Source organism: Pleurodeles waltl, chromosome 4_1, assembly GCF_031143425.1.
Source record: "Pleurodeles waltl isolate 20211129_DDA chromosome 4_1, aPleWal1.hap1.20221129, whole genome shotgun sequence".
Classification (NCBI taxonomy): domain Eukaryota; kingdom Metazoa; phylum Chordata; class Amphibia; order Caudata; family Salamandridae; genus Pleurodeles; species Pleurodeles waltl.
Window position 1 is genome coordinate 827,351,482 of NC_090442.1, and position 27,999 is coordinate 827,379,480.

The 27,999-nt window shown below is 46.9% G+C and overlaps 1 protein-coding gene across 1 annotated transcript in view; it reads right to left on the minus strand.

Annotated features, from left to right (window-relative positions):
* The window catches only part of TRHDE (thyrotropin releasing hormone degrading enzyme), a 2,205,852-nt gene extending 2,179,896 nt beyond the window's left edge, over positions 1-25,956 (minus strand). Inside the window, exon 1 of the mRNA XM_069229561.1 lies at positions 24,251-25,956. Coding sequence (XP_069085662.1) covers positions 24,251-25,035 — 785 coding nt within the window. The 5' untranslated portion in view covers positions 25,036-25,956. The remainder of the gene's footprint in view (positions 1-24,250) is intronic.
* Between the last annotated feature and the right edge of the window lie 2,043 nt (positions 25,957-27,999).

Sequence of the window (27,999 nt, forward strand, 5' to 3'; positions counted from 1 at the left end):
AGGCAACGTAAAAGATATACCTAAAGGCGTCCACCTCTTCACCGCTATTGCACTCTTTCTAGCCAACCATGAAATAGCCCTACATTGGGGTAGCAGACACCCACCAACAGCTAAGGCTTGGCTTGACAGCGTGGTATATTGCAACACCACCAGCGAACTATACTTGTTGTTACAGCTCCTAACCAATAGGCCGAAAGACATCTGGCAGCCCCTACGGACGTATCTACTGATGATGGAGGGCGAAGGCACTGATACTGTATTAGAGGCAGCACACGAGCCTAGATATAAATACCGAGTGCACCCCTGCCTCTGATTACTCATCATTATTTTCTCGAGGGCATCCCCCACTTCTACACCCCTGGTTTAATTACTCCATGTGCCATGTCCTTATCACTCTCCATATTCCTGTTCTGAATTGCAAGTTAATCATATACTATTTGCAAAGATGTATGCATCTTATTATCTCCTAGTACAATGGGGATATTGATTGTCTACTTATCACTTTTTTGTTGGGGAAAATAATAAAGCTTTAAAAAAATCACATTGCAGGCATTCACATCATGAGATCTCCTATATATGCGCCTCAGGGCCACAAAGGGGTCAGCCTCGACTGTTGCCCAGTTTATCATTTCCATTATCCACTATTTCAGGCACGGCGGCGTGGAGGATTTTCAGACAATGGCTATTTGCCCTACTACCAACAGAAAGCTCAAATTCACAAATCTGGATTCAATCTTAACCATTTGGGATGCCACAGCTGAAACATGAAGTCATATTGCTATAATTAGTCAGATTCATTAATAACTGTTCTCCTGTTAAATCATCATAAATGGCTCGGACATTTTGTGAATGCAATATCCTATAAAGTACCACTTAGCAATAAAATGATGTTCATTTAACAATTCTATAATCAGCAAAGATATTCAGCCCTTTGTGAGTGAAAATAAGAAGGGAAACATTCACAGGTAGTTGGTTTGTTTAGAATGTTCAGATTATTTTGCTGAAGATAGACCCCATTATAAAGGCAGACTTCCCATAGACTGTTTACATCTGAAGTATATGATCCTTCAAGTAGGAGTTTTCTGTGCATTTTCAAACTTATCTACAAAAAAATTGCATGGCGTGTGTGAATTTACAAAAGACTGCATACTAATTACAAAACATCCTAGAGAAGTCAAGACAAGGTGAGTATTATACAGTGAGTCGATAAATATTTAGAAATAAAGATTCATTTAGTTAGGAGCAATTACTTATGGGATGCTGGATATTAATCCAAGAAGAGATATTTTATCTCAACAAGTATCTTCAATATACATCACTATTCTATGATCAAATCAAATTAATGGTGCACATCACTAGTGTGTATGCTCTGGAATCAATGCTTCTTCTCAGTAATAGTACTATACTCCGCTCTATGTTTTTTTACAGTGGGGTTCTGAATATTCAGATTATTTTGCTTCGAAGAATCTCGTACAATATTCTGACATATACATCTTTGCAATTGCTCTCCAATGGACGGTGGGAAACTTTTACTCAATATCAGCCTTATATCTGGCAATGAAGTTCCTGTTCGGAGTACAGTTTTATCACTTATTATCATACTTTTAATGATGTTAATTAAGCGACTTGTCGATGAGTGGCAGCGATTTCTTTTTGGGTGTGGGCCCGTGCTAACATTGAGAATCTTGGGAGAATATAAAGGAAACCATTTTTTCTCAACAACCGGTTTTGAAAAGTGAAGGTTTCGTGCTAAAAATAAGAAGAACCTAAGTGTGAATTGATAATTGATAATATTCAACATCAATTCACATTCAGCTTCAATTAACACCCTTTTCGTCCTTGCAGATTATTAAAATACCTGAAAATACTTATTACAGAATTAAACAATGTTGGTGACGTTCATCATAAACTACAGAAGCAGCGAAAGCCTGGCCGAGGCTCTCCAAAGAAATCCTAGTAATTAGTTATTAGAAAGATATTTCAATAAGAAAAGAAATGTAGAGGCAGTGAAATTGAATTACTTCCCCCTAGAAGAGAATATATTTAAGCAGGGAATTGAATGGCTTCCCTCTAGAAGAGAATATATTTAAGCAGGGAATTGAATGGCACAAGAGAACCGCCAGAGCAGTTCAGGTTTGCCCTTGACACAAACTGTGCATGGTCTCCAGCTTTTCCTTTGCTTACATATTAAGATGGTTGTACAGAGTCAGTTTCATGCCTTGTTTCATACTTCGGTACAAATTGTGTCCCGGCAGTCTGATGCCTTTCTCTGGTTCATAAAACACCAGTCTGTTTTGAAGATCACTACACACAATACTAAATGTGCAGATCTATAATGGTTAGGAAATTTGATTTTTTCAAGCAGTCTATGAAAAATATTGATCAAGAATAAAAGGCACTTATGAGTTTAAGTTTTAATGTGCATTAGGCATTAAATATCTATGGTGGCTCACAAACAGAAAGATGGAATTATAGCTAAGAACTGATTGAGTTATTTCGCCGGAGTCCACCATTCCATGGTTGGTCCAGGTGTATGGCCACTGTGATTTTGTTATATGGAGCATGTCAAGCGTGTTTGTTGACATCGGTTTAGTTCTTTTCAGAGATGGGAGGTGAAAGGGTCACCGCTAATGTACGCGATTACCAATACAATTGGAGTCATAAAGGGCCCTATTACGAGTATTGTGAAGTTTTTGTGGGACACTAGGTGACCAGAATTCCCAAATGATGGCATTTACACGTTTTCTCTGGGGAATAGACAATGAGCCAAAGACCCGATAATACCAAGGTCGGATCGGTACATTTTTCCAAATTCCATGGAGAAAACTGCTGTCATTTTCCACCTGCTCAGTGGAGGCGGAAGTGGGTGGCAGAGGGGTGGGAGGCTGGAGCAGGCTTCAGCTCACCTGGGTGGGGGCACTGTCTGCTCCTCCTAGTCGGGGAGGTCGAGTTATGCGTACATCCAGCCTCTGCCTGTACGGCAAGGGAAGTCTGGTGCCTCCGGGCCCTGAATTATCTGGCCTGGGGTTTACAGCCCCGTTAATTCAGGGCCTGGAGACACTGGGAATCGCCATGGTTGGAATGTCTCCCTGATTTATAGCTCCGGGTAAAATTCGCCACAAATCAGAAGACCTAAGGATGTTATACATATACATCATCACACACTCATTATATAAGAGAAAATAGCCATGCCTATACACTTTAAGGATATTGCTGGTTACAAAGGAGTTCACTGACAATAGGTGCACTAAGCCACAAGCAGAGGGCCTTTATGAAGGCACAAACCTCTAGGGACTTGATACTTCCTTTCATATAGAGCAAGGGTATTTTATCCCTCCCACGTGGGATTTGTCTCAAAAAAAGCACCAAGGATTTAGGGAGGGCTCCTGAATGGGGGAGGGAGGCGAATAACATGAAATGTTTCAGGTACTATCCTGTTTACTCTCAGCATTCGATAAATGTTGTGCAATTTTAATCTCTTCACTCCCTGTTATTTTTTGTTGTTGTTTTGCTTGTTTCCTATCACTAGTGTACTATGTTCCCTCATGCCATCTCTCCGATGTTCACTTCACAGAACTTAATATCCGACGGCCCTCACCCCCATTCACTCTTGAATGCATCATATTAATTATTTTTTTTAACAACCCCTGCCCCAGCCTGCAGCCAGTGCCAAACCACCTCGGCTGAACGTCTGTTTCCTACTAACCAATTTCAGATGGTCCTCGGCGGTATATGCTACCGGCTCACAAACCCTTTGAATTATTGTCATTGGAAGCTCTCCATTACTCTGTCTTTGTGCCCGAGGAATCAGACGTGCTCCACGTAAAAAGCGAAGTGGCCAGCGCAATAAGAAAAGGTTTTTTGTATCAGCAATGCACACACAACATAGTTTGAGATTCTTCCTTCAAAACGTGATACTTTTTTCGCTCTTTAATTAATTCTGCCTCCATTAGAAATTAAAACATAACAGAAAATAACCCAGTGATTGGGAGCTTTGCAGAGGGCCCATGAATGTACTTTCTTTGAGAAATGCACAAGAACTTCCATTCTAGGTATAAAGGTATAATTCGAACGTGTGCAATGATAAAATTAAAAAGGTGTTCGTGTTATTAGAGGCTGTATTAGAGAAGACGTTGGACCTATCCTGGGCTCTTTTGTAAACCCATATGATTGATTGGGAATATTTTAAGCACCCATGCATTCACAAAAGTGGGTGTTCTCCCGTACAGATGCATAGGGGGGGTCACATTAGGAAACATGCTAGGCCGAGCAACCTGTTGCTTGTGGTATATAATGCAGATCACCAGACTTTTACACCGTCATACCCTCTATTGGCAGCAATTACAGAGTATCTGGAGGGTCCCAAAGACACGTCAAACCCCCTTCCACCAAGGCATGGTGCAGTCTCAGGGCCCGGCTTCTTCCCAAAGCCAGATTGAGGTTCCTTTATACAGTGTCAGGAATATTGGCCAGCAGAGCCTGTATCCACACCAGACATCCCTATACCTGTATATTGAGGAGGTTCATCACATCTCTGCAGCAGGCAGAGAAAGATACCATAACCTGCACTGCAGGTGTCTCTGACAGCATACAAGGTGATGTCAACAACAGCATACAAATAGTAGCTAGGACCATTCTGCCTCTCCTCCCACGCAACCCTCCGTCCATACTTGTTGCAAAGGGGCGGGGATACTTCACGGAAATTGGGATGGACGAGTCAACTTCATCTCCTCGGATTAGGACAAGGAAAGGAGGAAGAGTTCAAAGGCGACCTTATCTGCAGATCATAGACTTTGTAATGATTCTATATTCATCGTTAATAAATCACTTCACTGTTGGATGCTAGGAAGCAGTATTTTAAAGGAGCCATCCAGTGGAGAAAAATACAAAGTTCACCTTCACCAGTCTGCAGCACTAAAAAGTTTCCACAAAAGTAATTCGGCAATGTTGCTTTGTTTGAGGAAGCCAGCTTGGGATTTGAAATGTACTGTGCATTATTCACTAGATGGTCCTTTTAAGCAACAACTTTGACTGAGACATTTATATAGTACTCACCGCAATTTCTACTGCATCAAATGGTAGCATATGCCCTGTATGCGAGGCAATAAGGGTTGTTGTGCAGTGACAAAACAGTGATGTACTGCAACGTCATTGAATGCAGAGAAATGTCAGAGTTTGTGTCTCTGAACTGAGTTTTTATCTAAATTAATACTCAAGTGTGTAGTGTGCTTATTTTAAATCTATTTTTAAAGCCTAGAACAAAGTTATAGTTCGATTTCATTGTCCCTATATAAATGTGCATCATTGTTTGACTGCTTCATGAATGGTGTGATGTGGCTTTTTGTCCTCAAAACGTTCTCATTAAAGGAAGGTTCATTACTTTATATAATAATATGAGCCAATATGATTTACACACATTTGCATTAGCAGGCAAAGCAACCATAATAACAGTTTGATGAGCTATTTGGTTTATATGTGGACACAATTTATATTTAAGTTTGGACTGGGTTATCTCCCAACAGACAAACCTAGAAGCTCATGGTTTGCACATATTTAGAGCTCTCAAAACATGAGGATCCTTATCAGTAGTGTTTTCAGCTCTTAGATTAGTTTCTTTGTATACAAAAATGGGTTATAAGCTGGAAAGGATGTAAGACCGCCCAACGTGATAGGTCCAAAATACAGTCAAATTAAACACCCAGGGCCTCATTACGAGGTTAGCGGGCTGACCGTTAGCCCGCCAGTCCTGTGGAAAGGAGACCGCCGCGGAGTTGTCAGTCCCCCCACCCACCTCCGGCCAAACTACAAGATTTTCACTGGGCTGACCGGCAGAAACCTCAGAAAACGGAGGTTTCCACCAGTCAGCCCAGTGGAGACCGTGCAGAGGCATTTGCCTCAGCTCCTAATGAAGCCGAGGCCAATGCTGTCACACAGAGGTCCTCAGCAGACAGTGTGCATTCTGAGGCATGGGCAGTGCAGGGGGTCCTTTGTAGCCTCCATCACTGGGCTTCCGCCAGTCTTTTAATGGTGGTTGAACCGCCTGGAGTGCGGTGGTCCGACCACCCGACTCTTAATCAGGCCCATAGTTTTAATAATTCAAACTTGTGATCAGACCCTGGTAGCTATGGTACAGAAATGTCAGGTTTTATTTAGGAAAACATGTAAAACATTCAGTAGTCCCAAAACAATTTTTAAAAAAAGTCAAAATACAACATAATAAAAGTCTCACCACCAATTTCGAAAAATAAAAAATGTAATAAGAAAAAGGATTAAAAATGTTTAAAATCCAATAAGGCAAACCAGAAATGAATTTTTAAAGTTAAGATACAAAGCACCACAAAAAAGTAAAGTGGCACTGTTCACATGGACCGTGACATAGCAAGATTTCAGGCTGACCAAAATGGAGCGGAGATCAATACACAAAGTGGGCTGTCCCGGTCAAAGTTTTTACCTGCGGACATAGCCTTTGTGTAGGAGTTATAATCCTCCAGCGGGGCAAGGTTAAAGGTTGTCTTCAATGAAGTCCTCTTGTAGCCATTGGACGAGGTCCCTAAGGATCTGATGTGGATTTCCCATCTGCCAAAATCATGGAATTTAGAGTTCAGTGGACAGATATCCGTCACCATTGTGATGGAGTAACCCTCCACTGACATCTAAATCAGGCTCTAAGTGGGAAAATTCAAATTTCATGCCCGCCAAAGTCTTCTTCCGGGAGGATACTTTTCATGCCTTTGTCCATACAAGATTTCAATCTTTGAACTTCTTTTTGGAGCTAAAATAATTCCAGCAAAACATCTAGAAGCTGAACATGGGCAAGCTGCACCAAAGCCAAATACCTTAGCCTCAAGGGTCCAATGAAATCTTCCTTCAGGCAGCGAAAAGCTCCTAGTGGGACCAAGTTGACTTTCTTGCCCACTGAGTTCATGCCTTGGGCAAGTAGTCTTGAGTAGGTATGCCTGGTCATCCAGTGGTATAATGTTCTCAGTCTCAACTTTTTAGAGAAGTCCCTCTTGATCACTTATAAGGCTTCGAGCTCATAGAGTCCTGGACCCACTGCAGAAGAGTTCATCATGTCAGTCTAGGTAGAGTTCACCTCCACTGGTCAATTGTTCACTTTAAGAAAATGCCTCTTGTAGCTTTTTGTGTCCCTGTATCCACACAGGATGTCAGCCAACTGATTCTCGGAGTCCACTTCTAAGTCTTGGGTACAAGTGGAAGTTGATTCAGCCCTTTGGGTCTTCACAAAGGTCACAGACAGCAAGTCTAGTCCTCTTCTCTTTTTCCACTAGTCCACATTAGTTCTTGGAAGCTGGGCTGGAAGTACCATATTTATGCAATTCACTAGTCAGTGGGTGAGGGTGACACTTGGACTCGCGCAAACCAAAGAGTAAAATGTTTCAGAGGGTAACTCAACCCTCTTGTCCATCAAATCCTGTTTGTCTTACCTTTCATGATCTTACAGTGCACCATTCTCAGTAAAATCCAACATTACAGAAACTTCGGCCCTTGAAGAAAGTTGGTGGCACACAAAGGGGTGGGTCTATGATAATGAGCAGTTCCCTCCCACTCAACCACTCAAAACTGGTTCTGGAGCCAGGAGACTTAAAGTGTATCTTGGGATCAAAAGATCTCTTCTCCAGGTTTCTCTTATTGCTAAACTATAAAAAGGTACAAGCCTCTCCATGATCCCTTTCAAGTTAGTGAAGTTCCTGAACCCTGCTCAGCTGCCATTTTTGGGTTAAGCTAGGTCACATAACTCCCCCAGGCCATCCTACCAACCTCAAGGTATTGTCTCTGCTCTGGGAGCAGTAGTTCACATCTAAAGAAGAGCACTGAAGGCCGGTTGCAAGCAGGCTAATGCTAGTTAGCCAACTAGATCTTCCTGGAACAAATGTATAGCTTTCTAAACATTGCTGTCCCTGTACATTTATCAAACATCCAGTTCAACCATTATATTTGATTTTCATTACATGTTAAAGCAGTGTTTGAATGAACTTTGTAGCTGGTTCTAAGACAAAGATACAAAAATATTCAATTATTTGTGCATCATCTTTCCTTGTGAAACAGGCTTCAGTCCTGTGCACTTAAATAGCTTTTAAGGGCAAGTCACAGAAAACACGCCAACCATAATTTCTTACATGTTCCACTCTCAAACACTGGGAGCCCCATCTTGTGGAGTGCCAGGCCTTCTTATTGGTGATTTACTTTATGTTTAAAGAAGGACTCCATCTTGTCAAAAAAGGGTTTTATTATAGGTCTGCTTGCAGATTTGAAGTCTGCAGCAATGAGGCTAGTAGTGTAGACTTGTAGCCATGCTTACCTTGCCAGCCTCATGGATAACACAATATGTGCTGCAGACCACAGGTGGCATTTAACTTCCATGTGTGCTTTCTACACTGTACACTAGGTCCTTACAGGAAACATAAATGCACTAAATTGGGTATTATCCAGCTTTATCATGTTTTGGGGGTCAGGGCACATCTACTGAGCAATAGACCACAGAGCTGCTGTATTCAGTGTTCAAAAACCAGATGTGTAGGTCCTCAAAAAATAAGCATGACCATGCAAAAATAAAAGTATTCTCTAACAGTTGGTTCTTTTGTATGCTCCAGGCAATCTACATACACTTGCTTAATTTTTACATTAGTAAATTAGAAAATAGACTAATTAAGAAAGCCGCCATTTTAAGAATGTTTTGGCCAAAACTCAAATTGTAAAACTGTGCAAGTGATCCAGCCTTGAAGGAATAGCAATGCATTATTGACAATACACAAATATAACTAATCAAAATGTTGCCCAAGTGTTTCCAGCTCAAATACAATTCCATATAAAGGCATATTCATCCTTCTCTGTGCAGCAACAACACACATAAGACATAATTTCTGTCACCATCATAAACACAACCTGACTTCAAGACACGATGGACCTAAGCTTTTCTCTAATCAACAGACCATCTATGTCCTTTCACCAATCGACATACCAATCATTCAGGAGCTACAAATGTTCTGCTTATAGGTGCACAACACTGCATAAAATTCATATAATCAGCAAAGATGGCTCCAGACTGACCAGCCTCCCCAAGCCAATAGAAAGCCCAGCAAAATTAAACAAATGGTGCATAATGCTCAGTGGTCCTTAACAGGATCTATCTCGCCAATATCCAATGTAATATATCAGTAAACCTTATATTGCTCTTCCCTAATCTGCCACCTGACACTGTCCAACATGATGCACTCTTAACCAACAAGAACTCAACCAACCACAATAGCATCATACCTCTTTGAATCAAGCTTTACTAGTATCCCAGAACTACAAAGGCTGCCCAGGGTTTGAAAGTGCTGTAGCGCACAAGAAGTAGAAACGTGATACACAAATGCACATAACATAACCTCAACATTATTACTGCCAAACACTTGGAATTATGCTGTGCTGTAGTTACACACACCAGCAGTGCAGATATTGCAAAATAAAACATAAACATTGTACGTGAGTAAAGTGTTACATATGTCTAGATGTTATCCAGCTCTATTAGAGTTATTTGTCTTTTTAGTGTTAGAGTAGTTGATTGTTAAAATGGGAATGAGGGAAAAATAAATATTTATTTTACAAGTGTATGTCATAGATAGAGCATATTTGTAACTGCAGATGTTTTTAAACTTACTGTTCATTAAAAATTAAAAACAAAAATTTCAAATTATAATTGCTTGCCCAAAGAGGTAAGCGAAGCTTGTGCCAGTTCTCTTTAATCTGTTGAACTGTATTTTATGTAGTTCACACCCCAATTTGAGAGATGGTGTATTTTCACTGTAGGCTGTGGTGGATGAATGGTCAGCCCAAAGTAGAACTGGGTGAATTTCCACCTTGACACCATTTTCTCTTTTTTCGGGGTGGGATAAGCATATGTCTGGCATTGCCATAGTTATCGAATAAGCCTATATAAAACTATTTGCAAAACTGTCTGGATGTCAGTAATTATGCCCAGGATCCATTCCGTAAAATATTCTGAAACCGAGTTTTTAAGAATGTATTTCCGCTGTGTGTGTAGTAGAATAGACTGTTATATTTTCATTACACCCTAATTGTTGGCTTAGAACAAAGGTCTTCATAATGTGCCCTCCTCCTTCAGAGACTAGAACAGATTTTATGGAGTGGGAGTTTAAGACTCTGCCAAGAGGAGCATTTGCTAAGCTCTGGTGAACCAAGACAAACATCATGCTGAAAGCAGCGCTGTGGTTTTAGTGAAAAAAAGCAGTGGCATTGAGCCTGTCGAAAATGAGCCATCAGTGATGTTTTTGTCACTCATGTCCTTTTGGTGTCAAGGGGGGGAACTGAGATATCCAAATAATGCTCAAAATACCTCAGACTGTGGAAACTTTTAGGAAAACCCAACAACCAATAGCCTGTTAGCGATCATGTTTTTGATGCATTTTTAAAAGCCAGAACAAAACAGTACTGCCATGTTTAGATTGTTAAATATTTTTGGATCTGTCAATTTATGGAATTATTTTGACAAAATAGGTTTGTCTTTCTGGGTGGGCGAGAACTTTTAATTGAAGGGGGCACAACATTAAAAAGTTTGAAGGTCAATTGCTTAGAGGGTATTTCATGCATGTTAGCACAATAGTGCAGATATTGATCCTGAGGATGAAAAGACAAGTGAGAATATTCTGATAACAGCATTCGTAGAACTGCACTACGTCTAGGCTGGTGTAAATTGGCTCGATTTTCCCTCTCACCTTTGCTCAGTGCAGCAGTGATGGGTACCAGTCTCCAGTTCTCTCATCTCACTGCAGAATCCTACCATTAAACCAAACTGAACAACTAACAATGAATGAAACAAGAACTTAACAGATCAAAATGTGGCCTTTGTGGGTAAGATAAAGCAATAATGGGATCATCCACATCAATCCATGGATTGCAGTTTATTTCCATATCGGAAATAATCATTGGCACAGGGTGCCTGCTGCTGCCAAGGGTTTTCATCAGAACAATCAAAATTTCTACTGCCACTAGTTAGACTCCTGAACATAAGATCCTGTTCAGTGCTCTAAAGGAATGATTTAACCAGAAGGAAGTGCAACTAGCAAGCTGATTTATAACATTGAAGTGTAGTTCTGAACAAGCTTGAAAACCTTGATATTGGAAAATAAACCTAGCTTAAGGTTAAGTGACAATGTCGGTAACGATCAGCACTTTCCCATGACGCTGGCATAATATATAGTGCCATCAGCTGCGTTTTTAAAGTCCACATTTTTTAATCTTTTATAATAATAATAATATGTAATTGTTTGCATATTGTATTGAGCTGTTATACATTTCTCCTTTGTAATGTTTTCCTAACCACGCAATAAGGTATTTACTTACTAACAGTTCTACTCTTGGCACATCTGGACTAATGAAGCATTATTTATTCTCATCTCCCCAAGAAACTCATTACCAGAATACAAAGGCTGCAGAATCAGACTGTGCCTAATCCTCCACAAGTGCAACCCCATGAAACCTGCACTGAGAGCTCTCCTCTGGCTCCCAGTTCATTCCAGCATCAGAAGCAAGGTTTTCTGCCCCGTCCATAGAGTGTAGTGTGGAAAAGGCCCAGGATTACTATAGAAGTTGGTACTTTGTTATGCTCCTTCCAGAAACCTACGTTCCCAGATTGCACATGTGGTAATTCAATAGCTGAACCTGTAAGAGGACAAAACATGGCTGCAAAACGTTGGGAAATCAAAGATCGAGAGGTGGAATACCCTCAAACCACCATCGATCTCAATCTAATCACATGTGATTTGAGGAATTTTTTTTTTTTTAAACTTGACAATTTACATTTGACTTCGACTGACCACTTTACGGACTCATAGGCTGGGGAAGAACAACACCGCACACTATGACACCATTGCCACCTACTGTCTCGTTTTCGCTATGTCTGTACAACCAACGTGGGTGCTAAGAAGAGTCCTAATGGCCACACTAAGCAGTTTACAACATTCTCATATAGGTTCGAAGTTGGGGGAAAGTAGGAGTGGCATACCTTTAACTTTAGTAAGATCAACCTAAATGTCAATAGGGCTGGGGGCTTTACAGTTCTACTTTCTTTTATTGCATACAGTCTTGATTTCCTTCTTTATAATGCTTGCCAATTTATTAGGCACTCCTGTTCCTCTTTGCAGCTGTGCTGCCCTTCAAAGTACCCTGTTTAAAAGGTTAGAAATTCACTCTGGAGCATGTCCTCTCTTATTTGGAGCATATTTCATACTTTTTGGGGATTTTCGAACATCCCAAGAATAGTCCCGAAAATTGAAATCAGTCATTAATGTGTAGAAGCAAACGAACATGTCTATATTTTTGCTTTCTGATTTTTCACCAAATGAAAACATTGTATGAGTAATTTTCGTGGGAAACTGATTTGCGCAAGCAACTTTTTTCGTCCACAAGAAAAATAATTTCCCTGTGGGAAAAAAACCCTTCCCCGAAACCACCATGAAATTTGTGGCCATTCCCACCAATTCCCCCGCAGGATCTACATTTTACATGAACTTGTTGTAAAGATAAACTGCACAGCTCTTTTCGAGATGGCAAAGGCCATGCAAGAAATCTGAATATTCTTTAGAATGTGTGAGTCTTATATACATTTTGCATGACCCCCACTCCGCCAACATTTCTCCTTTTTTGCCTCTTAACCTAAACTGACAACTGTGACACGTCTACCACACTTGCTGTTTTCCCACCATTACAAGTGTACTTGGTGATTTCAAAATGTCAGAATTACAAGTGTCTTGATGTGGCAACTAGCGCAACTAGGTTCCAATTTTACTTCGCAAAATATATTTGTTAATCAGGTCACAGAGCTAAAAACGACAGCGAAGCGTCACTGGTCGCAATCAGAATTTGAAATTAAACAAAAACAACTACTAAAATGGTGGCTGATCTGTCCCTCTTTCATCCCATCCTCTCATTTCAGTAGAGTTTCCCTCTCAACACAGTGGCTTTCTGTTTTTGTAGAGGAAGGGCACTTGCTGAGAATTTGGTATGTCCTCCTCCTTCAAAGAATCGGCCCTGTCCGAAACAAATCCTACTTATCTGTAAAGGGCACACAATGTCCCTGTTTCCTCTGCAGGGCAACACTAACAAGGTGCGTTGACAAGCACACTGGGACAGACACTCCTTTTATAGATGACACACTGCCCCCCAGGTCAGGTACAAACTTGCTGCTGCCCTGGGGGAAGCACATTAGTTAAAGGCAGAGCAGTAGTTTAAAGCATCTTTTCAAATAGGCGGGGGGGGGGGGGGGTGTAGCAACAGAAAGGCTGCAGGCAGGTGCAGTGAGTGACTACACACTTGCAGGGAAACATCTGGAGGCTCGTGCACGGACTGTGAGACACATCTTTGTGGTGCGCAGTCGGTGTGCCTTCTGATGGCCTCTTTGCCTCTGTGCCCGCATCCAAAATACAGCACAGTGTTTCCCTCATTTGCATGAGGCCACACTCCATGCACATAAGGGAATGTCTCCTAGGATAGCCCTGACTCTATAGTGTGGGGGCACTATCTGTATTACAGAAGGGGGTGACACAAGCATCAGCGGACCCTTCTGTAATACCAAAGCACCTCATTGATCCACAAAGTGGATACACACGCCTGATGCGCCTCCAGGGCACTTTTCCTACTACCCCCACAGATAATTACCTTTAAAATACTCATGCTAAAAGCAGTGTATACAGTTAACAAGGACTGGCAAAGCCAACGGGCCTGGCATTGAAGGGAAAGTAAAATAATGTTGACACTTAAAATAACCATGGGCACCTTGTGCTTGCAATAACAATTTTACTTGTAAAAATATTCTCCAATACAGCTACTTCACTAGTGATATTTTTAAACAACAAGCTTTTCAGTTATTCCATGCATTTTATAATTATTATTTCTGAGAATAAATCGCCACCTAACGAAGCACTCAAAAGCAAAGCAGCTACAAAGTTACAGTGTCGTTTATCAATTTATGTAACAAACATTTGGGATGTAGCCAAGTAAATAGCCGGCGTTTAAAGTACTTGGGGGCATATTTATACTCCGTTTGCGCCGAATTTGCCTCGTTTTTTTCGACGCAAATTCGACGCAAAACGAACTCCATATTTATACTTTGGCGTTAGACGCATCTAGCGCCAAAGTTCATGGAGTTAGCGTCATTTTTTTGCGTGAACACCTTCCTTGCGTTAATGATATGCAAGGTAGGCGTTCCCGTCTTAAAAAATGACTCCGATGCTATTGCGTCGGATTTATACTCCCGGGCAAAAATGACGCCCGGGAGTGGGCGGGTCTAAAAAACCCGCGTTTGCGCCGGATTTTAGCGCCTGGGTCAGGGCAGGCGTTAAGGGACCTGTGGGCTCAGAATGAGCCCAGAGGTGCCCTCCCCTGCCCCCAGGGACACCCCCTGCCACCCTTGCCCACCCCAGGAGGACACCCAAGGCTGGAGGGACCCACCCCAGGGACATTAAGGTAAGTTCAGGTAAGTGTATTTTTTTTTTTTTTTGCGGCATAGGGGGGCCTGATTTGTGCCCCCCTATCAATCAATCAATCACTGCATTTGTAAAGCGCGCTACATACCCGCAAGGGTCTCAAGGCGCTGGGGAGGGGGGGTGCTACTGGTCGAAGAGCCAGGTCTTGAGGAGTCTTCTGAAGGCCAGCAGGTCCTGGGTCTGTCGTAGGATGGTGGGGAGAGTGTTCCAGGTCTTGGCGGCGAGGTAGGAGAAGGATCTGCCGCCGGCTGTGGTTTTTCGGATGCGGGGGACTGTGGCGAGGGCGAGGTTGGCTGAGCGGAGGCTTCGGGTGGGGGTGTGGAAGCTGAGTCGGTTGTTGAGGTAGGTGGGTCCGGTGTTGTGCAGTGCTTTGTGTGCGTGGATCAGGAGCTTGAAGGTGATTCTTTTGTTGATGGGGAGCCAGTGCAGGCCTCTTAGGTGGAGTGTGATGTGGCTGCGGCGGGGGACATCGAGGATGAGTCGGGCCGAGGCGTTCTGGATGCGTTGGAGTCGTCTCAGGAGCTTGTTTGTAGTTCCTGAGTAGAGGGCGTTCCCGTAGTCGAGTCTGTTGGTGATGAGGGCCTGGGTAACGGTTTTTCTCGTGTCAAGGGGGATCCATTTGAAGATGCTGCGGAGCATACGGAGGGTGTTGAAGCAGGACGCGGAGATGGCGTTGACTTGCCTGGTCATGGAGAGAGTGGAGTCGAGGATGACCCCCAGGTTGCGTGCGTGGTCCGTGGGTTCCGGGGCTGTGCCTAGTGACGTGGGCCACCAAGAGTCGTCCCAGGCTGATGGGGTGGGTCCGAGAATGAGGACCTCCGTCTTGTCTGAGTTCAGCTTCAGTCTGCTGTCCTTCATCCAGTCAGCTATGGCCTTCATTCCTCGGTGGAGGTTAGCTTTGGCGGTGTCGGGATCTTCGTTGAGGGATATGATCAGCTGGGTGTCGTCGGCGTAGGAGATGATGTTGAGGTTGTGTTGTCGTGCGACGTGGGCGAGGGGGCCCATGTAGATATTGAACAGTGTCGGGCTGAGGGAGGATCCCTGTGGGACGCCGCAGATGATCTCAGTGGTTTTGGAGCGGAAGGGTGGGAGGCGGACGCTCTGGGTTCTGCCGGAGAGGAAGGATGTGGTCCAGGCCAGGGCCTTCTCTTGGATACCGGCGTCATGGAGGCGTGCTGATAGGGTGCGGTGGCAGACCGTGTCAAAGGCTGCTGATAGGTCCAGGAGGATGAGGGCAGCTGTTTCTCCTTTGTCCATCAGGGTCCGGATGTCGTCAGTGGCGGCGATGAGGGCGGTCTCGGTGCTGTGGTTACTGCGAAAACCAGATTGGGACGGGTCCAGGATGTTGTTGACTTCGAGGTAGCGGGTCAGCTGTTTGTTGACAATCTTCTCGGTCACTTTTGCCGGGAAAGGGAGCAGGGAGATGGGACGGAAGTTCTTGAGGTCCTTGGGGTCCGCCTTGGGCTTCATCAGAAGGGCGTTGATCTCGGCGTGCTTCCAGCTTTCTGGGAAGGTTTCTGTCTCGAAGGAACAGTTGATTGTTTTCCGGAGGTGGGGCGTGATGGCTGCGCTGGCTTTGTTGAAGACGTGGTGAGGGCAGGGGTCCGATGGGGATCCGGAGTGGATGGAGTTCATGGTTTTGATGGTGTCTTCGTCGCTGATGCTGGACCAGGCGGTCAGGCGACTGGTGCGAGTGGTAGTCGCAGGGGTGGTGGACTCGGTGGTGGGTGAGGGGGGGTCGGGGTTGAAGCTGTCGTGGATGTCGGTGATCTTGCGGTGGAAGAAGGTGGCCAGGGAGTCGCACAGGTCTTGAGATGGCGGGATGTCGTTGGTGATGGAGCTGGGGTTGGAGAGTTCTTTCACGATGCTGAAGAGCTCTTTGGTGTTGTGTGCGTTGTTGTCTAGGCGGTCCTTGAAGGCGGTCTTCTTGGCGGTCCTGATGAGTTGGTGATGTCTGCGGGTGGCACTCTTGAGGGCTGTGTGGTTGTCTGGAGTTCGGTCGTGGAGCCATTTCTTCTCCAGCTTCCGACAGGTGTGCTTGGAGATACGGAGGTCCTCAGTGAACCAGGCGGCTTTCTTGTTGGTGTGGTTGGTTGTAAAGGTCTTGAGAGGGGCGAGGGTGTTGGCGCAGTCGTTGATCCACTGTGTGAGGTTGGTCGCGGCAGTGTCTGGGTCGGTGGGGTTGGTGGGTGGTCTCAGGGCGAAGGCGGTAGTCAGTTGGTCCCCGGTGACCTTGCCCCAGCAGCGGCGTGGTAGCTGTTGGGTGCGGTGGTGTGTGGTGGGTTTTCTGAAGGTGAAGTGGACGCATCTGTGGTCGGTCCAGTGTGGTTCGGTGGTGTGGTTGAAGGAGACGTGGGGGCTTGCGGAGAAGATGGGGTCAAGCGTGTGTCCAGCGGCGTGAGTGGGTGTCGTTACTAGCTGTTTGAGTCCGAGGTTGGCGAGGTTGTCGATCAGGGTGGTGGAGTTGGCGTCGTTGTTGTTCTCGAGGTGGAAGTTCAGGTCCCCGAGGAGGATGTAGTCCGTGGAAGCGAGGGCGTGGGTGCTGATGAGGTCAGCGATGGTGTCACTGAACTGTGGGCGGGGTCCGGGAGGTCTGTAGATGAGAGTTCCTCTGAGGGTGGTGTTGGGGTCGGTGTGGATCTGGAAGTGCATGTGCTCGGCGGTGGTGAGGGTGTCATCGGTGTTCGTTGAGATTTTGATGGAGTCTTTGTGGATGATGGCGATTCCTCCTCCCACTCCGTTGGCGCGGTCTCTGCGGGAGATCTTGTAGCCCTGTGGGATGGCTATGGCAATGTCTGGTGCTGAGGTGGCGTTCAGCCAGGTCTCCGTCAGGAAGGCAACGTCAGGGGCAGTGGAGTCTAGGAGGTCCCAAAGTTCGATGGCGTGCTTGCGAGCAGAGCGGGTGTTGAGGAGGATGCAGCGGAGGTGGTTGGGTTCTCTGGCTGGTGGTGTGGAGGGTTGGATGCTGGAGAATCTGCAGTTCCGGCAGGTGAAAGGCCCCTGGGTGCGTTTCGGGGTGTCCCGGTAGCAGGGCTGCTCTCGTCTGGTGTTGAGTGCGTGGAGGGTGCTTGCGTCGTAGTGCAGTCTGGCGTTGCGGGGGTGCGGGTTCCAGGGGTTCTGGTGCTGGTGCTGGGTGCGGTCCAGGCGCGGACGGGCGCAGACGGGCGCAGACGGGCTTGCCTTAGGCGCGCCTTCGGCGCGCCAGCGGCACGTCCGCTGCGCGCATCCGCTGCGCGCATCCGCTGCGCGCTCTCTTCGCGGCCTCCATATGTGGGCAGAGGGAGGGAGGAGCAGCTGGGTGGTGGGAGCGGGGCGGCCAATGGGAGTGAAGGGGGCGGGGCAGCAGGGGCTCAGCAGCAAGGGAAAAACCCGGGGAAAAACCCAGGGGAAAACCCGGGGAAAAAACGGCGGGAAAAGACGGCGGGAGAGGGACAACAGAGCACAGGGGTACAGAAGCAAAACACAGGGGCACAGAATGGAAAAAACAAGTGGCACAGAAGCACAAGCTCAGGGGAATAGAAAAAAGGGAGCGAGTAGTCAGGCGGCAAAAGTGGCAACGGAGGTTCAACCCACAGGGGGCTGCGTGGCAGATGGAGGGAGCGACCTGCCTGGTGACAGGGTCAAAGGTCGCTCTCTACCACCGCTTCGCGGCCTCCATATGAGGGCAGAGGGAGGGAGGAGCAGCTGGGAGGTGGGAGCGGGGCGGCCAATGGGAGTGAAGGGGGCGGGGCAGCAGGGGTTCAGCAGCAAGGGAAAAACCCGGGGAAAAACCCAGGGGAAAACCCGGGGAAAAAACGGCGGGAAAAGACGGCGGGAGAGGGACAACAGAGCACAGGGGTACAGAAGCAAAACACAGGGGCACAGAATGGAAAAAACAAGTGGCACAGAAGCACAAGCTCAGGGGAATAGAAAAAAGGGAGCGAGTAGTCAGGCGGCAAAAGTAGCAACGGAGGTTCAACCCACAGGGGGCTGCGTGGCAGATGGGGGGAGCGACCTGCCTGGTGACATGCACCTCCCCTACATGCCACTATGCCCAATGACCATGCCCAGGGGACAGAAGTCCCCTGGGCATGGCCATTGGGCAAGGGGGCATGACTCTTGTCTTTGCTAAGACAGGAGTCATTTCAATGGGGGATGGGCGTCGTAAAAAAATGGCGCAAATCGGGTTGAGGTGATTTTTTTGCCTCAGCCTGACTTGCACCATTTGTGGACGCCCATACGCCATTTTCCCCCTACGCCGGCGCTGCCTGGTGTACGTTGTTTTTTTTAACGCACACCAGACAGCGCCGGCGGCTAACGCCGGCTAACGTCATTCAATAAATACGGCGCCCGCATGGTGCTTCAGAATGGCGTTAGCCGGCGCTAATTTTTTTGACGCAAAACTGCGTTGGCGCAGTTTTGCATCAAAAAGTATAAATATGGGCCTTGGAATCTGCTTTGGCACTGAAAAAGGTGATCTGTTTATCCCTGCATGTGAACAATATGCGCAGACTTTGTTTAGTCCAAGTGAGGATAGCCAATGGGTAAAGTTGTGTGTCCTACTGCTCCAAGCTATATGATGTGGTGGGTGGAAGTAAAATGTGAATGCCAGTTCAAAAGTCCAATTTATTACTTTTTTTGGAAATGCAATAGTCCGGTGAGACAGCTGTTCCAAGGCCAAACCAAAATAGGTTTTACTCGGCAAGCTCTAAGACTGAGAAAGCACAGGGTTTTAGAAAATATCACACATTAACTAGCAATGAGCTATAAAGTGCTACTGTAGAGCAGGTGCCAGTTTAGCTCCAGATCCACGCCACCTTTTCAAATTTTTCGAATACACAGCATCAGAATTAAAAGCATATTCAACATCAGTGGTTATGCTGAAACTCTAGCATACGACAGACCCCTCCTGGACCGAGGCTGGACCCCCCGACTGTTTAAGCTAAGAGTCCCAATGTTGTTCATACTAGTGGTCACAGAGTTAACTGCATTCTTTAGTAGGAGGACTAGTGGAGAGCATTTGGCAGAGAACCTGTTACTTGGCTCCGTCCTTTTGTCCGGTGCTGCTTTTGCCCCTCAAGTGTGGCAACTTTAGATTCGACTCCCCGGCTATTTTCAAGGGACTACTTGCAGAATTTATAACATACTCAGACCACCACTGTACTATTGTCGAATTCGGGCGTCATTTGCTTAGCATTTTTTAAACAGGATACTGTAAGGGGGTATTTAAGCGGGTCATCTCAGTTTAAATGTTTCCCATATCAAGAAAGGATGTTTACCCTCCGAAGCTAATGTTCTGTGCTATTTCTGTGGCGGCAACTGTTCGTGCAGCACATAATTCATACTGAATTGTCAATCTGTGCTTGGGCAATATTAACCGATGGTACCCAATGTTATTAACTTTTCAGACACGAAAGGACGAGCGGGCCCGCGCCGTTCATGGAGGAGGTGTGCAGATGGTCATGGTGCAAGTCACAGTGCATGGACACAAGCGTCTCTGCGCCAGGAGCAGCCGGACACCATCGTCTCCTATGGCATCAAAGCAGGAGACCTGGAAACTACTCAGGATTCCTTCATCTCCTCCCACCCAAACCACACATCGCCTAGGTCTCAAGAGTCAAGGTTGAAAGTAGAGTTCGTTTGAGAAGCGTTTGAGAGTGGAGCAGTGTTTAATTTGTGAAAAACAAAGTGCTAGGGCACTGACCAGGTGGCCACTGTGACTATCAAAACCAATCCCCCATCCCCCAGCCCTGCCAATGACGATGCCAACACAGCTAATCATCCTCATAAACTCCTTCAAGTGTGACCATCCAGAATATCCCAGGCCCCCAAAGCTATAAGAATAGTTTGGGCAGCAGGTATGCCTAATTTTAATGTATATTGAATTAGTAAACAAGTATTGTGTGCATCAACAAATCAGATAACAGTGCCACCATGTGGCAGATTGTCATAAGTGCTGGTGTTGACAATTAGGTCCTGGTGCTGAGCACTGGCAACCATTGGCTCAAATTAAGCCCTGGAGCAGAGGGTTGTGGAAGCAACAGTTAAAGGTCACTTAACTCACTGCACCTGTCATCAGCACTGGTGAGCAATCAACTTACTAAAGTAAGGCGCATCATGCTCCTCATTTAATGGGTCAGTTAGGGCAGGGCCCGGAACGTAAGGTAATAACATAAAAACTAACAGACATGGAAAAGATTTTTGTTTAGCTTTTTCAAAAAGGTTTTGGCAATACTTTATTTTTTCGCCATAAAAAAACCGTTTTTGCTTAATATCCTTTCTTTATTTGGTCTCTGAAACTTGTACTCTATGTGTAATAGAAAACAAGATAAGTTATAGAATGCAGAGAAATCAAAAGACATGATTTGTAACTCGCATCAGACAGTAGGTTATATAGGGTTTGGCTATACCCCATTCTGGCACACTGTACATTGTTGAACTGGGTTCAGCACTGTGGCTTACAAAGGTTACAGAAATCTCAAGTGACTTCATTTCTCGCAGGTATCTATTCAGTCAATTTACTTTTTGTCTTACCATTCTGGTCTCAGTAGTTCCTGTTTGCAAATATTTAATTAAAATGTGGACTGGGCTGCCCATACATCACACATCTGCAAGAGTGTAGGAGTCCACACTGCATGCCCATTAAATTATGGTTTCTCTCTTGATAATGATAGCAGCTGTCAATTTTTCACTCCTAAAAGAACAGCAACCCTGCTTAAAGGTTCCTCAACTTAAAAATTAAAGTGCTAGCAGTCATGCTGGCAGCTTCAGGTACTGCTCAATTAAGAAACGATATCAGGTCAAAAGTCCTGACACTGTTAAAAATTACAGCAGCAATGTGAGGAAGCTCTGGTACTGATTTGTGGCTCCCCTTTGCAGAAATGTATTTAATAGCCCACGCACTTTACAGCAACATTGTTGAGGGTGGCGGCCACGTCCCACTAAAACACAGGAGTCCTGTTAAGACATTCTGAAACCCCACCACTAACAAGAGATCCCTGTTGGGGAGAGGCGAAGCTGCACCACCGACGACATAGCATCCCTGACAAGTAGTGTCCATACTGTCCCACTTAGAATACAACTGTCCTTCTAAGTACCGCCTGCACAGTCCCAATTAAACCATGCTAACCCTGCTGAGAAGTGCACCTAGTGTCCCTTTAAACGTTTACAGCTCTGCTGGAAAGTGTTACTTCTATCCGTTGAACTTTCCATACTATTCCATTAGAAGTACAGTAGCCCTGCTAAGACGTGTTTGTATTGTCTTAGAAAAGGTACTGTAGCGTTAAGAAATCAGTGCTGTGCCCCATCCGAAGTATGCAGGCCGCTAATTGCTGTTATTAATGTCACATTAAAAGATTAGCAGCTCAGCTGAGAACGGGGGAGTCGGATGGGGCGGTCCAACACTCCCTATCGGTGCGCAGACCAATGAACTGCCACCTTTCACTTTTCACTATGACACAAACTTGCAGCATCAGTGGTTTCGGGTCCACTCACTATAGTGCACTCACTGCCCTCCACGCTGTGAGCCTGTCTTGTGCTCGCGCTCTCGCAGCACCAAAGTTTGTGGGACAAGGTTGTGCTCAGGAATAACCCAGTCCCCGCACGCTGCGCAACCCGAACACAATGTAAAATGCAGAGGAGACCCAATTTTTTATTGGATCCCCTGCCTCATGGCAAATATTAAACTTCGCATTTCAAAAGTGTAGAGTCTCTTTGGTCTGGTGCATTTACTGTCACTCACTACCAGCTGCCAGCTTTCGGTTGGCAGAGAGCAGTACCCCCCCCCCCCCCTACCCCCCCAAAACCCTCCCATCGGGGGTTCTTAGCACACCGGTTGCTTGTGACACAAAGAAGCGCACGTGAGTGAGTAGGAAAGACCCGAGTTCAGAGTCCACTGAGGGGCCCCACAACACTGATGGCGCCAGTTGAAGGGCTGGGTTAGCATAGTGCCGCACGCGTCCAAAACTGTGGTGCGAGCGCTAAAGACGAGGTCAGCGTGTGAAGAGGTGGCAGTGTGTGGCGGGCACTGGGCGCTATCTTCCGATGTCTTGCAATCACTTCTGCTGTGAGTGTGCAGTGAGGGCGAAGACGGGCGGGCAGCCTGGCACAGTGTCGCCCCTGAAACCCTAAAGGTGGGTGCGTGTGGGAAGAGGAAAGGTGCAGTTCAGTGACAGATGATCAGTGCGCGGGGCTCTGTGGTGCTTTGACGTGAGTGTAGCACACATCACACTGCTGTTCGAGTGTGTGGGACGAGAATGCCGAGGAGAGGTGTGAGCAGTGGGAGATGCCTCACAGACGCCTGTGGTGGGAGCCTCACAGAAAGTGACAGGTTGAGAGGTTGTTACAGTACCGAAGTCTCTCACAGACTGCTGTCATCAGTGCGTTAAAGGGTTGAGCTCAGAGATCGGTGAAAAGTTCAAGGAGTTGTACTACAACAAGGACGCTTGTGGTGCAAGGGCAACTTCTCTCAAAATGCTCCAGTAGCCGTAGTTCCTATTCCAGCTCCATTCCTGGACTCCTTGGGACAAACGTAAGAGAAAAAAACATCCCCAACAATGTGAACGTTTGGAGAAGCAGTATTTTGATCGCGGTTAAGTGCCACCATGCCGGTTCCGCTCAAGTGCAAAAAATAAAACTGTGACTACCGCTTTAGGGGACAGTTCAAGATTAGGGCGATTATGGTGCGGAGCTCTCAGTCAACTCCATGGTGCTAGCCAGGAGGTGAGGACAGGTAAGGCGCAAGATCTCCAGTGACCATGGTGGGAGTGCACGCGAGAAGACAGCAGAGTGCCTAGCTGTCCCACAAATGTTGGCGGTGCAAAGCCAGCAGGTAGTGCTTTGAGCTCACAGCTACCGAGTGCCTGCACTTCTTTCACGTGAAAGGGCCAGTGCCTGCACTCCTCAGTGGGTGCAACCGGTCCCCACCCGACAACCGAAAAGGCGCAAGAAAGGGACACTTTGCCACGGCTGACTGGTTTGCCACGGACAATTGCCCTGCATTAGAACCTGGATGCCCCCAGAAGGCCCCCGCCCGAACACCCGCCGAGAGGGCAGGAGTGCCAGGCCAGCAACGTAGGACCAGCGAACAGGTCTCGGGCCACGGTGTCCCCGGGTCCTAAGCGCCGCGCCCCCCCCAATTGGAGAGGCGCTCTGTCATAGGAAGCTTTCTTCCTTCCCTCTTTTACTTCGGCCGTTTCGTCTCTGGCACAAAATGATTGTAATTACCCGGTCATGAGATACATAAATAAACATAGGATACTTAAAAGATACAGTGGGTTCTCAGTACTTTTAATGGGAAAGTACCGGCCCTACTTAATAGCCCACAGGTACTCTGGGCAGAGATTATCTACACTTCTATAATTCCATTTTAACCACTGATAGTAGGTGACAGTCGGCTTGAGGTGAAAAGTGGGCAGAATCACGGAGCGTGCGGGGACTGAGATATTGCTGAACACAACGCTGTCCCAGAAACTTTAGTGCTGGGAGAGCGCGAGCACAAGACAGGCTCACAGCGTGGTGGGCAGTGAGTGCACTATAGTGAGTGGACCCGAAACCACTGGTGCTGCAAGTTTGTATCATAGTGAAAAGTGAAGGGTTGCAGTAGGCTAGGCTGAGTTTGGATGAATGCGTCTGAAGACGCTAATCTCTGCATGAGGTGGGCAGTGTGCCGAGGTGTTCTACATACCAGTGTGACCATGCATGGGAAGAAACCCTACTCGATGTGAGGTAAAGAGCGTGCTGAGGCGGCGTGGCTGCACACACATTACCTTCTCTCGCCGTGTATCAGATAGAAGCTGCGGAAGAAGCCTAGCAGCTCATTCTCGATCAGGGCGCTGTATACGATCTTGAGATTATAGCTCCTCTGTGCCTCCAGCGCTCTCTCCAGCACCACCACAAAAACCTGATTGGCGGGGTAGGTGAAGTAACGGGACACCCTGACGGCCCCGGACACCTTGTCTTCAGCCACCTGAACCCGCTCGATGGCCACGCGGTCGGCGTGCAGCACTATATAGCGGCTGGCTTCTAAGCACTCCACCTGGATGTTGACTTCCCCACAGAAGGTGAAATTGTCCATGAAGGCAGTGATGAGCAGGTTGTAGTGCAGGGGCCGCATGTGAGTGGGCAGCCGCGGCTGGGCCCAGGGCCGCTCGCCATCCGCCTCCTCGGCGGTCCCCTTGCTGGGATGCGGGTCGCCCTCGGGCGCCTCCTGCTGCTGGTTGAAGGGCGCAGCCTCTTGTAAGCTGCTGTTGCCGAGCTTGCTGCTACTACCGTCCCCGAGGCTCTGGCCGCTGATTCCGCACTCCTCAAAGCGTACGCTGAGCAGCACTGCCACGATAGAGACCACGATGAGAGCCAGCACCGAGAGCGCGAAGGCCAGCACCAGCCTCCGGTGGAGTGGCCCCTCTGTGCCGCGGCCTCGCACGGCCACCGTGGCCACCCACTGCTCCGAGGGTCCCCGGCCATTCCTGACTCCACTGCCCGCCTCCTCCTCGCCGATCATCATGGGAGTGAACGAGGCTTGGCTCTTCGTCTTCTTGGAAGTCAGAGCCATCACTGCCCGAGGCCGGTGGCCGGAGATGCCCTGTGCTCGCTGCGCTGCGGGAGCAGATGCCGCCTCACCGCATGGCCCTGCCTGGCACCCGCTGCCCTGCCGGTGGCCAGCTCATGCTGTCATCACTCAAAGAGGTTCCCAGACACGGGTGCCGCCGGGACCTCCCAACTTGGCCGAAACGCCACACCTGACTTGGCTGTTCTTGTTGTGGCTGTTTTACATGTTATTCCACTTGACACTGAAAGGGGGCAACACAAATTGTAAACACGTTGCCAGCGCTTTAATCCACTTTAAGAAACATTCAAGCAATGAGAGGCGGGCGCAGGAGCCTCCAGAGCTCGGGAGCACAGATGTCCTATTGCGCACGGATGGCTCTGCTTGCGCACAGGCGCTCCTTTTTGCGCACAGGCGCTCCTTTTTGCGCACGGACTGCCACTAGGAAATCCTCACCACGCGTGAGAGGAAAATGCCCCGCTGTGAAGATAGGGCTAGGGTAGGAAGCAGAGCCCTCCAGCTCCGCCGAGGTCTTCACTGCTCTCAGAGGGATACCACACCTCCCTGTGCAGCTCCTCCGCGGACACCACAGCTCCTTCTCTACAGCAGCCGGTGCATCCTCCCACCACCTTCTTCCAGGTAACGCTCCCCTGCCGCTATCCCTCCGACGAGGGCACTTGTCGCCGGCCTCGAGCCTGTCCACCAGCACGTGAATCTGAGAAGGAGAGAAGGCGGGCGGGAGAGTGCGAATCACAGCCGCGGCGTCAGAAGTCCCTTTCGCTCCTCCACAGGGAGCAGGTGCTGCTGACTTCCTGAAAGCACCGCCGTGCAGTGCGCTTCTCCAGAGCAACTCGTGGAGCACCCCGGCAGCCGTGCCGCCCCTTCCCCGCCCCCAGCTGCAACTCTTCTGACCGTCTCGTCTCCCACAGCCTCCCTCGCGCGCCCGCCTCTCTTTAGATATGCTTGATGAACTATAAAAAGCACGCACAGCTGGAGGGGTATGGATGGGAAGCGCTCCCTGCCTTCACGAGTATAGATAGCTGCGCGGAACCAGAGACAGCAGGCGCTATAAAAGTAGCGCTGGGCATGTGGCACGAGCCGTACCTTTCTAACGGAGTTCTGTGTCCCGCGAGCAGCTAGGCCGGTACAGCTTTTATTATTCGCGTTCTGGTACCTAAACTCCAGGTGGTCAGGAGAACAAGTCTCACAGAGCAAAGAAAGCACTGAAACGGAACGAGCTAGTCACTCGTGGGTTTGGGAAACATGAGAACAATATTCTCAAACAGTTGCGCTCTTTTTTTGGAGGGGGGGGGGGGGGGGGGGCGGTACATGCGTCTCTGTGCAGAAGCGAATGACCTGATTGTGAAATATAACCCCATTAGTATGTACCTGCCTCCTATAAACAGATAACGAGATCTTGGTCAGATGTCATTATCCCTAGTTGTTCAGTAAGCAAAGGTGAAAGCAGGGGCAGGGCCAAAGATGACCTGGATTTGCAGTTGTCTTGGGTGCGACCTTGCTGTATTTAAGGAGTACATAGATCTAAAGCTAACATCGCCCATTGTCAGTAGACCTTGGGTAGGAAGGCATCTCACTGAGACTGGAGTATGTGACATGTGGATCGCCTTCCTGTGTATTCCAACCCTGTGATCTATCTTACTATTAGAAATGGGGTCTTTACTTGGCAGTCAGTTTACACCCTGTACAAGTAGGGACCTTTACTTTAGTCAAGGTAAGGGAGCCACGCACCTAAGAAAACCCTTGCTCACTCCATTGGTAGCTTGGCATGAGCAGTCAGGCTTATCTCAGAGGCAATGTGTTAAAATATTTGTACACACACGTACACACACACACACACACACAGTGAAAACACTATAAATGGACAATTTAAATAGCCAATATTTATCTAAGTGAAACAAGACCAAAACGGCAAAAATCCAACATTCACAAGCAAAGATATGAATTTTAAAAGAATATATCCCAATATAACTACGTAGACACATAATAGTTCCAACTGGGGCTATCCTGGCATTGTGATGGAGTCGTTCCCAACAGTCCAACGCCACTCATGATGGGGTGCATCGCTGATCACGGAATCTCACAGCAAAAATGAAATCCAGTACACTGTCAAAGCTTCAGGAGGCAGAGGCAAAAAGACGGGGAAACCATGTCAAGGATGCCAGGTTTAAAACTTACTGTTTGGAAATGTGGTAAATCTGTTAAATGTACGTGTGTGCAGTAAGTAAATTAACCTCTTTTTTCTACTCTTTCCCTCTTTCTTTTTTCCCATCGTTTTCTTTCACTTTCCATTATTTTCCTTTATTGTGTCATTTTCTTCCCACTTGCCTGACTCTTTCTCTCTGTTCTGCATTATCTAGCACCTTTAGTTATCATCCTCACTGTGTTTCCTCCTTTCTTGTCCATCCTCTCTCCTTTTCTCAACACATTTGATCGTTTGTTTTTTTTCTGTGATTTTTTAAAAAATGTCTTCTATTTCAATTTTCTACAATTTCTTTTACTTCTTTCTCCTCTTGCTCTGCCTATTTTTTAATTTTTTTCTCCCCGTTTCCCCTATACATTTCTTGTGTGCACTATACACAGGTGCTGATGAAGTGGTCATTTCCGTAGAACTTTTTTACGGGCGAGCGCAAAGCGCTCCTTCCCGTGTTATAATCTCTCTTTGGGCTTTTCACCAAGTCAGTTTCTTTCAATGGTTTGGGAGCTTGCCTTTTAAAATCAGCTTGCTTTCATTAGTGAAAGGCTTGCATAAGTCATGCCTTTTCCGGTGTTTAGCCCTCCTCTAGCGCAGTGACCAAGTACTGAAAACATACGAGGCTGCACGTTTTCTGTCCGTTTTCTGGACTACTTTTTCTCTTTTTTCGCAGTGCGATCACCCTGGGCAGAAGTCAAGCGCTTTGCATGGCATCGACCCTGTTACATAGTAAATTGCACTTTTGCCGGTTACATGGA